At 39.7% G+C, this 12627-nt stretch overlaps 1 protein-coding gene across 2 annotated transcripts; it reads right to left on the bottom strand.

The window, feature by feature from the left end:
- Nucleotides 1–815: 815 nt before the first annotated feature.
- Nucleotides 816–4768, bottom strand: LOC127249369 (protein PHR1-LIKE 2-like). Of its 2 annotated transcripts, none has more exons than XM_051272128.1 (6): nucleotides 4363–4768; nucleotides 3720–3796; nucleotides 3548–3602; nucleotides 2675–2753; nucleotides 2519–2588; nucleotides 816–1293 (listed from the first exon to the last, which is right to left on the bottom strand). In XM_051272128.1, the coding sequence occupies exons 1-6, from the start codon at nucleotides 4553–4555 to the stop codon at nucleotides 1015–1017; spliced, it is 753 nt and encodes a 250-aa protein (XP_051128085.1). In that variant the 5' UTR covers nucleotides 4556–4768; the 3' UTR covers nucleotides 816–1014. The 2 variants fall into 2 exon arrangements, with proteins under 2 accessions (XP_051128085.1, XP_051128086.1); XM_051272129.1 differs by having other exon boundaries at nucleotides 816–1284; nucleotides 4363–4765.
- Between the last annotated feature and the right edge of the window lie 7859 nt (nucleotides 4769–12627).

The raw sequence follows: 12627 nt of genomic DNA, 5'->3' as shown, positions 1-12627 counted from the left end.
GAAGTCAGTCTAATCCCGACATGCCCAGCCAATTTGACTTCTGGGCAGTGTTATTATTTATTTATTTAAAAAATTTTAAACATAGAATAAAACCTTAATTCTAAATCAAATTTTTCTTCGCATTTGTTTCTCTTACAATTCTTTTTATAATCGAAACTATTGTTAATCACCATCACATCAAACTATTGTCAATATTTGATTGTTCTTATTTTTAGAACTATAATTTTTTGCTACTTTGACATATTTTTTTTAGTATTAAATTATATTTTAAAAAAAATTATATTTTGTTATTTTCTTTTAAAAAAAATAGTTTGTTGGGTTAGCTCCGAAATCGAAGGGTTTGGGGCAGGACGGATCCTGGGGCTATGTCGAAGCAGGACGGGGCGGGTCTTGGGTCTTAATATTTTCTAGCGAGAAGGGTTTCGAGGCCTGCAAAACCCGTCTCGAACTCACAGTGTTGACATCCCTAGCAAAATACATTATAATAATTATATTAATTGTATTGTTTAAAAGACAGAAATTGTGATAATTCATATTTTTTCTCTTCAGCACATGCCGAAATAATTAATTGAGCACTTGATGGATTCTCTTTCTTTTTAAGTTTGTAATTTCATTTGTTATCATCAGTTTCATTCTAATCATATTTTCTTCTCTCCACCAAAAGTTTTCTTGTTTTTTTCACTTTTTCCTTGTGTTCTTTTCTTCCTCCAACATAAAAATATTTGGTTAAAATAAATATAACGATTGATAAATGAGACGAAAAAATTGACATACAATTTTGAACCGATGTTCGGCCAACAAAGACAAAAGGAAAATGAAAGAATATAAAGAGCATAGCCATAAACCGGGAAAGAATACTAAACTTGACATCTACGGCCATAGTTCCCGACATATATATATCAAACTTACCACGTTAGGAAATGGAACAACTATCGATCCAAATTCAAGTCAAGTTCTTTGGTTTCCTACATATATATAAAATATGCTTCGATCCAAGAATGTACAGTTCCATTGTCATCCTATATTCCCCATGGTCGTCATCGACATGGACCACTCCGAGTCTTGAGTGCTCAAACTGGGGCACGGCCTTTTCTTAGCCTCGACATTGGGTAATGTGCAGTCGCCCAGTCGGGCAGGGATGCGCGTCAACTCACTGGGAGCCTTGACTGGTTCAGAGAGGTCTTGAACCGACCGGTTGTCGTCTAGGAGTTTGCATGCTTTCTCCAAGATCGCCTCGAGGTATTTCCCCTGTGCTTCCATTCGGATCTGGAGATGACGTTGGACCTGATGGAACTTTTATGTGCTTAGTTTAGTTAGAACAACATAAGAAGACATGATGGAAATTAGAAATGGAACTAGTTGCCAAATCTAAGGTCTATAGGTTCAACTTCCATTCTAATCAAATGTGTTGGTTTATATATACTCCATTTGCCATGGAAAAATAGACTTACTTTCCTTTTTTGTCGGTCAACAAAAATTAAGTTAGTTTCTTCTTTAGAAAAAAATCATACTCCCTTTGCCATAAAATAAAAAAAAAGGAAAAAGAAGAAAATAGGCCGACTTTCTTTATTTGTTTGTCATAGAAAAGAAACAAGACTTGTTTCCTTTTCTAGCAAAACAACCGTACCATTTTTGGCCCTTGTTAATTCCTCTCTCCATTCCAGCTAATTTGTGTTCTCTAGCTTAGCCACACAGTTTTAGATATTATGTAATTAATAAGTAATTAAAAAATGGCAACGGTTACGGTGCTTAATCTCAAATTCAGCACTGTGTTGAACATCACACATATAACTAGCAAACAACACACCGTAATATAATATAATACATGTGCAACCCATCAATTAACAGAACACAGATAGTTAGCAAACAACACACGATAATGTCAGTGACAACACATCATTTATATTCATATAATACAAACACAGCATATAAACTAACAGCACATGGCATAGACTCGCACAGCACATGCTGCAATACATTTCATAAAAAATATATTAATAAAAATAATTATGATTTAATAAAAATAATTGTAAATTAAGATTAAGATGACTAAATAATTTAATTAAACTAAAGAAAATTATAAATTGTGAAATATAATTAAAGTGTATAATTATATTTTCAAAAAAGAAAAAAACAAATTATGTGAGACAAATAAAAATAGAAAGAGTGGACAAATTAGATGGACCGAAATATTTTTTTTCTACTTTATTTTTCTATAAAAGACAAAAGTATACACTTACATTAAAATCCCTACCCAAACCAAATAAGCTTATTTTTACATAACAGTGGTAGTATCACTTTTTACTATTTATGTTATCCTAAAACACAAAAAATACACACCCCATTAAAATTCATACCAAAAGTAAATGAGCTTATTGAGGGAAATACCAAATATCGAAACATATGACGAAAAATCTTTCTTAAGCTATAAAGCAGCTATCAAATTTATTCCCTAGCTATTCTCATTTTCATTGCGGTTTCCTAATAAGAATGATCCCAAAGATTGAAGAGTTCAAACCTCAAGCTGCTCGTGCAGTCTCCGCTGAACCTCCATTTGGACGCGCAAAGCCTCCGTCACCTGGTAACCACTGGTAAAATGTGAAAAGATAACTATATTTGCATACATGAAAATAAAATACTTTACGAAAGAAAGTTTTTTCAAGGGATGAAGTACTCGTTTATATCTTGCACCATCATCCTCGACGACGCAGTGGTAGATGAACCTGCATCCTGACTCTCGGCAAGGCCCGATGCTGACAACAATAGTAATGACACGTCAATTATGTCTTTTCTAACCGGTAACCATTCAGTAATCAACAGTGGTTTCATTCATATGGATAAGAGAAAATTTTCTTAAAAAAGAGAAAAGGTAAAATTGCTTATTAACTCCCTTGTAGTTTTGAAATTCAGTATAAAATTTCTCTGTACTTTTAAAAATTGCATAGCACAACCTTACACTTAAAAAAAAAGTTGATAAAACCCCACTGCTATAAAACTTCCATTGTGTGATGAGAAAATGATTTTCTATCTATATATTTTGCATGGTGGGGGTTTCATATAACATTTTTGAAAATATAAGGGTGCATCATACAATTTTAAAAGTAAAAGTGGAGATTACACTGAGCTTTGAAATTACAAAGGGTTTCATGCAATATTTTTTTTAAAGTATAAAGGATGCCACACAATTTTTAAAGTAAGAGGAGATTCACGCTGAGTTTTGAAACCAAGAGGGAGTTATGAACAATTTAGTCTAAAAAAAATAATAAGAAAAAAGGGAACTTCTTGGCAAAAAAATGGATCTATAATTTTGATATTCGCATTCTACTCGGTCTTTCCTTTGTCTGAAAGATTCATATCATAGGCATGTTTGTGCAAAAGCTTGTTCTTATAATTACTTAGGACGAGAAGTTAAAATGACTTCAAATTTAGCAGTTGGAATGCTTGCCAAAAAGGTATCGACATTGCATAACATCAATAGAGTCCGTGATATTTGAAGCAAGCAATCGTTATTACGAAATAAGTGAAACTAGGCTGGGCTGATCAATACCATCTTTTGAGTCATCGGTCAGCTCCTTGTTTGCTTGCTTGCCCAAGCGATACTTCTGCAGTGGAAAATTACGATAACATCAATTCATACTTATAGGTAATAATAGGTCATTCACTGATCTTACTTAATCCTATAATGTTACAACGTAGGATCTTGGAACAGAACGACGAACCTGCAGATGAGACTTCAAATGGTACAAGGTCAAGCCTTTTACTCCCATTGTCCTCATAATTGTTTTCGGCGTCGCTTCTACAATGCAAGAATTGAATTAACATCATTTTCTGGTCATGATATATGTTTGTGTTTAATGTTCACGAAAATTTTCATTCATCTGCACAATTTGGCTTCAAGTAGACAGACAGAAAATGAGATGAGCACCAAATCGAGATTGAATTCAAGGCATATACAGGTGAACAAGAACGAACTATGGGTATGTATCTATGCATACCAAATTTAATGGATCCTACAAAAAATTTCATTACAATGCAATAGAATCAAGAGTGATAATGGCAACTAAAAAACACTGGCATTTGATCGAACATGTTGTGTGTTCGAAATCAGAGAGCCATTACTGTTTTGGTTGCACATTATTATTATTATTATTATATTATTATTATTATTATTATAAGCCTCATTAATAAAGTTGCATTGCAGCCTCCAGCAATCTTATTAAACTCTTAACATGTAAATCGGTTTGCCTGACTGATAAATTAGATGTGAAAATGTGAAGTCGAATTTGTGAGGCAGGAAAGGCTAAAGCAATGGAAAAAAATTAATTAATAAAAAAAAAACAAAATAGTGAGAATGAGACTGACTGTCGGGGCCACCGAGCTGCGTGACGGCGTCGACGAATCTGTCGTGGAGCTCGGCGGTCCAGCGGAGGCGCGGCTTGGGATCGGTGGAGAGAAGCAGGCACGCATCCCCAGGCAAGTTGGTGCCATCCAAAGGGCCGCCTCCGCCTCCATCAATTGCCAAATTGTGAATTGGCAGAGACGAAGAATACATCATTGCCACCACAATCCTACAATCTCAGCCTCAGCCTCAGCCTCAACCTCAGCTCATCTCATAACTATTATTCTTTGGGGCTGACGGTCGAGACACAGACACAATTCTATCCTATTCGATTGTATTGTATTCTGGTGCTCGTTTCGTTTGTGTGGTGATTCTGAAGCTGTGAAGGCGAAGAAGAAGAAGAGGAGGAGGAGAGAGAGAAAGGGCAATAATAAGTAAATAATAATAATAATAATAATATGGTGGGGGAGGGAACAAGACAGCGATGTCTTGTTCTGTTCTGTCTTTGTCTGATATTTCAGCAGTCAGCACTGTATTTATCTGTCATTGTCAGTCTGGCCTTCCTTGCTCGCAACCACAAACAAATATACATATATATACGGATATATGTATGTATGTATGTACAGTCTGTATGCATAAATTTGTAGTAGGTGCGCTGTAGTGTGGCGACTGTATGTTATGTGGTGTGTGAGAGAGAGAAAGAGATGAGAGAGAGAGAGACTAGAGGTAACATGGAGCTGTACTGGCATTGCCGTATATGATTTCGTTTTTTAATTTTTTTTTAGTATGGACTGCTTTTTTATGTTTTTTTTTCAAATAATGGTAACATTTTTACTTCTTTTTGTTTTGTGTAATAAAACGGTATGCCGCCGTTTCAATATAATTTATCCATTTTAAAATAAATGATATTTGTTCGTCCGTCTATTAAATTATATTTTTTTTTTTTTGTCTATTTGATATTAAAAATATTTTTATAAATAATTATATTATTATTATTATTATTAATATTATGAAACATTAATAAAATTATTTTTATAAGTTTTATTAATTTCTATTACATTTTGATATATTAATTAATATTTAAAAATCAATACCCGAAAAATAAATGAGATCTTAGCGGGGCGGACGAATGAGTACCTTTTTATTTGAATATATGCCATTTTACTTGATACTATCTCTTCCCTTTCATAATAATTAATATTTGTATTTTTTGTATGTAACCATTGCTATTTTTCTATTTTATGTAAAAATTACAAAAGTAAACTGGTTTTTTTAGTCTCTTTTACTGAAGTATGTTGCAAACTAGTCTATAAGTAGAAAAGGTTTTGCAATTTTGGTCGTCCGGTGTCGAAAATGCTTAAGTGGCACCCATGTGGTTTGCCGGAGGACATGTGTCTACCAAATCAGCAGCATCTAGCGGATACGTAGATTTTTATATATTTTTTTATTTTTTAAAAATTTTAGTTTTGAAATTTTGTTTAATTTTTACAAAAAAGATGAAATAAATAAATTAATTTTTTTAAAAAAAATTCACGTGTCCGCCAGGTGTCGCTGACACGTATTCTCCGGCGAACCACGTGGGTGCTACGTAGACATCTCCGGCACCGGAAGACTACAAGTGCAAAACGTTTTTACTTACGGAACTAATTTGCGACGCAATTAAAGGAATAAAATAATAATTGTTCCATTAAGGAATTAAAAAATTAGTTTATCCAACTTCTAAATCAAAATATATTTAAGAAATATAAAACTTAATTAACTATTATTGAGTAAGAAAAAACCAATGTATAGGGTTTCTTGATAATGGGCTTATAAATTGGATTGATGTATAGTCTAATGGGCCTGATAATGGTAGTAGAGTCTTAAATGAAGTAGGGCGAAGAAGGATGAGACGGCCGATAAGGAGGTCGGACAAGATGAAGTCGGGCAAAGGAGGATGAGACGGCCGATACAGAGGTCGGACAAGATGAAGTCGGGCAAAGGAGGATGAGACAGACGATGCAAAAGTCAGACAAAATGAAGTCGGGCGAAGAAGGATGAGACGGCCGATAAGGAGGTCGGACAAGATAAGGTCGGGCGAAGAAATATGAGACGGTCGATACGGGGGTCAGACAAGAGGAAAGTGGGCTTCTAGGGGCCCATTTGGAAGAAAGGTCTGTTAATTAGTCGCTTAATTAAGCGACCTGTTAATCGTCTGATCGATTCGCCGGTCATTTGGTCAAACAGTAGTTCAGTCGCTTGAAAGGGCGGTCAGTTGGTCGCTTGATTGGGCGACCAATGAATCGTCTGGACGAACGGTTGTTCAGCCGTTTTAAGGGACTGGATGGTGGTCGCTTGATTGGGCGACCGATGAGTCGTCTGGACGAACGGTTGTTCAGCCATTTTAAGGGACTGGATGGTGGTCGCTTGATTGGGCGACCGATGAGTCGTCTGGACGAACGGTTGTTCAGCCATTTTAAGGGACTGGATGGTGGTCGCTTGATTGGCGACCGATGAGTCGTCTGGACGAACGGTTGTTCAGCCATTTGAAGGGACTGGATGGTGGTCGCCTGTTTGGGCGACCGATGAGTCGTCTGGACGAACGGTTGTTCAGCCGTTTGAAGGGACTGGATGGTGGTCGCCTGTTTGGGCGACCGATGAGTCGTCTGGACGAATGGTTGTTCAACCAATTGAAGGGACTGGATGGTGGTAGCTTGATTGGGCGATCGATGAATCGTCTGGACGAATAGTTGTCCAGCTGTTTGAAGGGACCGAATGGTGGTCGCTCGAATGGGCAACTGATTAGTCGTTTGGCCTAGCGACCAGTTAGTATCTGGATTGGTCGGTTGGTCAATCGTTGGGTTATTCGGTAGGTTCAGTCGATGGATGGTCCAGACGGTTTCTCAGTCGGATGGTAATTTATGATCCGTCTGATAAGACGGTTAAGGGAAGTTACAACCGGCGAGCGGATCGAACAAGTGGAAGGCGGGCAAGAGGAGACGTAGCAGCAGGTGTGCTGGTCGGACGATAAGCAGTTCTAAGACGGTTGAGAGAAGTTACAACCGGCGAGCGGATATGAAGGCACGACTTGGTTGTGGCGGTTGACATAGGTTTTAAATAGGTCTGTTGATGACCTAAAGAAACCATCTTCAATCGACATCAAATTCAGTGAATTTCTTTTGGGGATCACCATTTTACTTTTACAGTCTGTAGTATTTATTTTTCTTATTTTACTTATGTATCGTACGGTGTCTAGAGATTCTTCATCTCAGACATTTTATTTTATCAAATTCGAAGATAATTTCTATTTTCGGGTTTTACTTTTTATTGTTGAAAATCGGCATCAACAATTTGGCGACCACAGTGGGAGAAAGGCAAGATTGCTAATCCTAGGTCAATAGAGAATTTTATATGACTGAGGTCCGGCCGAATCATCGGAAGGATCCATATGGCAGGCTCATAGCCCCAAATCTCTTCAACACCGGCGGGAGAAACCATTTCACCACCTGCCATGCCAAATGCAGGGGAAGTCCCCCAAGCACCCGCCGATTGAGTGTCTTATGTTCAACACTTGAACAATCAGCAAACTCTGGCTATGCAAAACATGTTGCGTGAACAACAAAACCTCATGCAGAATATGTTAGATCAAGCTTTATCAAGGGTTACTCTTCAACCCACTCAGTCACCACCAGGGATGTCACCATCCAGATTACATGCAAATTTTGCGGGGCCTTCATATGTAGATAGCACTCTTCTAAGTGCCACTACTAGGGTTGATAGGGGAAAGACTCATCTAACATACCTAAATAATGTTCCATTGGGTGTCAGAGCCGAACCAGCCTTCTCTAGGGAAGAGAGGTTGGGGGGTCAGGCTCATAATCCCATCCCAGCCGAGCCAGCCTTCTCTAGGGAAGAGAGGTTGGGGGGACAGGCTCACAATCCCATTCCTGTGTTCGATCCTATTCCACCCAAAGTGGATCCGGAAGATATTGCCCAAGTTCTGCGGGTGCATTTCGGAATGATCCTCAAACGGTGAACAGGCCAGCATATCAGAGGCCATTTCCAGAAAGAATCATCAATGAGCATCCTCTTCCGAGAAATTATAGGCCACTAGATTTCCACTCATTCTCGAGAGAAGATGGAGCCTCAACCATTGAGCATGTGGGACGGTTCACAGCTCAATTGGGGGAAGTAGGCAATAATTTGTTTCACAAATTACAGTTGTTCGGGTTATCTCTCACAAAAACGGCTTTTTCCTGGTTTGCTAATCTTCCGCCAGGGCAGTTGCAAACCTGGGAAGGCTTGGAAGTAGCTTTTCATGCAAGATTCTTTAATCCTCTCTCGACGGTCTCACTCACAGATCTCTTGGAGATTAGACAAATGCCAGAGGAGACCGCCTACCAATTCATAGAGCGGATACGGCTGATGAAAGGGCGCAGCTCAACAGTCATAGAAAAGAACGAAATGACCAACTTGGTGGTCAGAAATATGCATACACGGCTACGGGAGGCTCTAAATGTTCGAGATCTGGCCAGCTTAGCATCTAAAGCAGGGAGGTTGGAATCCCTCTTCATAGAGAAGGATCACAATTTTTGGCGGAACAAGGTTCAGCAGACGGCCAGCGTCGATACAGAGATGTATGCACCAGATGATGAACAGAGGAAAGGCGCTGACGAAATGGAGGCTGAAATCGTACACGGCAAGCCCTATGTATGTTCCAAATTGAAGCCCCTCCCAGGGGCAGAAGAGCGGGAACAACCGACGTTTGATGCATCTAAGGCAGATGAGATCTTCGATATTCTGCTAGCGGATGGTCAAATTCGTATCCCAAAGGGACAACGGTTGGTGGCAAAGGAAGAAATAAGAGGAAGGCCATACTGCAAATGGCATAACTCCTTTACGCATTGCACTAATTAGTGTACGCATTTCCGAAAGGAAATTCAGTGGGCCATCAAAGCTGGAAGGTTTAAATATGTGACGATGGGAGTATAACAATAGCCCTTCCCAAAAGTAACTACTGCAGTGATCTATGTGCATTCTTCACAAGACACACAAAGAGATGATGAAAAAGATACCAAGCGAAAGGAGCGTAAGCCAAATGAGCGGGAGCTTGATCAGGAGGATAAGGTCAAAATCTGTGAGACCAGGGTGGCAGAGAAATGTGACAAGAAAGATGGTTCCTTCCAGGTGGAATTGAAGGACAAAGTGGTGGTGCGAGATCGACCAATGCGTAGGCCACAACCAATCCATGACAAATGGAGCCGGAACATAAAGCCTTTTTCCGTAGATATAGATCCATAATTTTCAGGTATGAATCATACACAAATCCGTAATGCTAAACGCAGGTATGTAGCTCGACACAGGAGGCGAACAGACAAAGGGAATGAGAAGAAAGAGGTATCACCCAAAAAAAAAAGCTCAAGCGACCGACTACAGGCGCACGGGGAGATCGAAAGGCCTATCAAGAAGGCTAGGTGCTTTTGGTGTCAATTCTGTAGACGGATCAACATTGATCCCAAAATAGAAGCTGCTGAAGAGGAGACTCCTGAGATAATCTTTGGGACGTTTGCGCCAGAGGAAACGAGGGTTTTGCGCAGCAAGATAGTCAAGATCGATCCAACCGGGTTCGAAGTCAGGATGACTGGTATGCGGTGGTTCGAGGAAGAAGATGAGCCTATCTGGGCAAGTCTGCAGGAGGAGGAACCAGAATGGCCAGCAATGGCCGGCAGTCCCGGACATACACAAGGCAGTCCCCCCACCTATGGTTTTTCCACCTATACCAGAAGGAACAATTCCACACTTGAAACCATTGTATGTTAACGCTCACATCTGTGGTAAGCCGATTAACAAGGTTTTTATAGATAATGGGACGGTCTTCAACGTCATGCCTCTCAAAACTCTGAGGAAATTGGGAAAAAGAATTGGTGATCTGTCTCCAGTAGATATCGAGATGACGAGCTTCACAGGGCAGCCGATGAAACCAGAAGGGATAATGGTATCCCCTATTGAAGTCGGACCAAAGGTGATTTCAACTGTATTTTTCGTGGTAGATGCCAACACCACTTATTCGGTCCTGTTGGGGCGAGATTGGATTCACGCTTCCAAGTGCGTGCCCTCCTCTCTCCATCAGCAGATCATGTTCTGGGAAGGAGATCAAGTGTTCAGAATGGATGTCAGCACTAATCCATTTGGTTCTACAGAAATTGTGGAAGAATCCGTACTTTACTTTGAGTATGTGCCTCCGATTTCACAAACAGTTGTGGTAGATAAATATCCCTGGAAGGGCTGTAAGCTCACTGCGCAGGGTTATGTGTTTCATTAGAAACATTCTTCTTTCTTATGGCTCTGTTGTTAGCCAAAAAACTTTACATTTATTAAAGGTTTAATTATGGAAGAAATAGGTGAATGTGACGAGCTTAGTAGGCAGTTTTATTTAAACCAATTAATGGTTAGACTACATGGTAGGGAAGGTTCCTACAATAATGTTGATGAAGGAGAAGGCTTTCGTTGGCCTGACCTGCTGGAGAAAACAGAACCTTCTTTGTCAACTCAGGATCTGCTCATTGAATACAATGTAGGAACCGACCAGATACCCAAGATAGTCAGGGTTAGTGGTTTGTTGACTAAAAACCAACAAAAGCAAATGGTAGCGGTCATTCGAGACCATATGGGGTGTTTGGTATGGGATTACTCAGAAATGCCTGAATTGGCACGCAATTTAATAGAACATAGGTTGCCGATTAAGAAGGGGTTCAAGCCATATAAGCAAACACCAATAAGGGTTAGCCCGGAACTACTTCCACAGATCAAAGAAGAGATTGAGAAATTATTGAAAGTAGGGTTCATTCGACCAAGTCGATATGCAGAATGGTTAGCCAATATCTTCCCAGTGACCAAGAAGAATGGAAAGATTTGGATCTGCATTGACTTCAGATATCTCAATCTAGCTACTCCTAAAGATGAGTATGTGATGCCCATAGCCGATATGTTGATCGACTCGGTAGCAGGGCATCGAATTTTAAGCCTGATGGACGATTATGCGGGGTATAATCAGATATCATTGGCAGAGGAAGATATACCCAAAACCGTGTTCAAGTGCCCAGGAGCCTTAGGGATCTACGAATGGACAGTTATGTCATTCGGTTTAAAGAATGCTGGGGCAACCTATCAACAGGCGATGAATACTATCTTTCACGATTTAATTGGGCGGTCCATGGAGGTATATATTGATGATGTGATCATTAAGTCCACTGACTTTGATACACACTTGGATGGCTTGGAAAATGCTTTTCTAAGGATGAAGCAGTACAACCTGAAGATGAACCCAACCAAATGTGCCTTTGGAGTTTCGGTAGGAAATTTCCTGGGTTTTCTAGTGCATGAAAAGGGGATAGAGGTTGATGCGAACAAAACTAAAGTTGTTCTTGTTCTGACCATGCGCCCCCCTCGGACGATAAAGGAGGTTCAAAGCTTGTTGGGTAAAGTGAACTACCTAAGAAGGGTCATAACAAATGCCGCAGGGAAGTTAAAACCCATCACAAAGTTGCTAAAGAATAAGGCAAGAGGCATTAGACGAAATTAAGCAGACATTAATAAAACCACCAGTGTTGGTTCCCCCAAGAGGAGATCGACCTCTTAGACTGTATGTAGCAAACAACTTTGATGTGGTGAGCAATCTGCTGGTGCAAGAATGGGAAGACGGTAAGGAAATGGCTATTTATTATTTAAGCAAAACTCTGGCAGGGCCAGAGTTGAATTATACTATGCCCGAGAAAATGTGTTATTCTTTCGTCTTTGCATGTACTCGGTTCGAGCATTATATTCTGCCAAGAGAAACCGAAGTGGTTTCCAAAGTGGATCTGATCAGATTAATTCTGCACAGACCAACCATGCAAGGAAGGTTAATGAAATGGGCAATCAGATTGGCTTCTTTCGCGCTGCAGTATCGACCTATCAAAGCGGTGAAAGGGCAGGTAGTGGCCGACTTATTGGCTGAGTTCACTAACAACGAATCAGTAGAACATAAAATGGTACCGTGTATAGGTACTAGTTCCTGGAAAATGTTTTTTGATGGTTCTTGTTCAAGAGGGAAGTCAGGAGCAGGAGTTATATTAGAGGGACCTGGGGCTCGTAAGATCAGTTTGAAGCTTCAAATGAAGGAAATGACTCACAACTCTGCCGAATATGAAGCACTAATTTTGGGTCTGGAAGCACTTGTGGCCAAAGGAGTGCAAGCGGTTATGATTTGTGGAGATTCTCAATTGGTCATCAATCAAGTTTTAAGACGGTACGCTTGTAATTATCTGCAT

The sequence above is a fragment of the Andrographis paniculata genome, unplaced genomic scaffold, assembly GCF_009805555.1.
Source record: "Andrographis paniculata isolate CXL003 unplaced genomic scaffold, ASM980555v1 Contig35END, whole genome shotgun sequence".
NCBI lineage: Eukaryota > Viridiplantae > Streptophyta > Magnoliopsida > Lamiales > Acanthaceae > Andrographis > Andrographis paniculata.
Note: the sequence above shows the minus strand (reverse complement) of the source record. Positions and strands in the feature narration are given on the sequence as shown.

What these genes read in the sequence shown, in the direction of transcription:
- LOC127249369 (XM_051272128.1), bottom strand. Translation starts at nt 4,555, where the DNA reads ATGATGTATTCTTCGTCTCTGCCAATTCACAATTTGGCAATTGATGGA. An exon ending in ATGGTGCAAGATATAAACGA is followed by an intron (nt 2,589 to 2,674) that starts GTACTTCATCCC and finishes ACATTTTACCAG; the next exon opens with TGGTTACCAGGTGACGGAGG. An exon ending in GACTGCACGAGCAGCTTGAG is followed by an intron (nt 1,294 to 2,518) that starts GTTTGAACTCTT and finishes AGCACATAAAAG; the next exon opens with TTCCATCAGGTCCAACGTCA.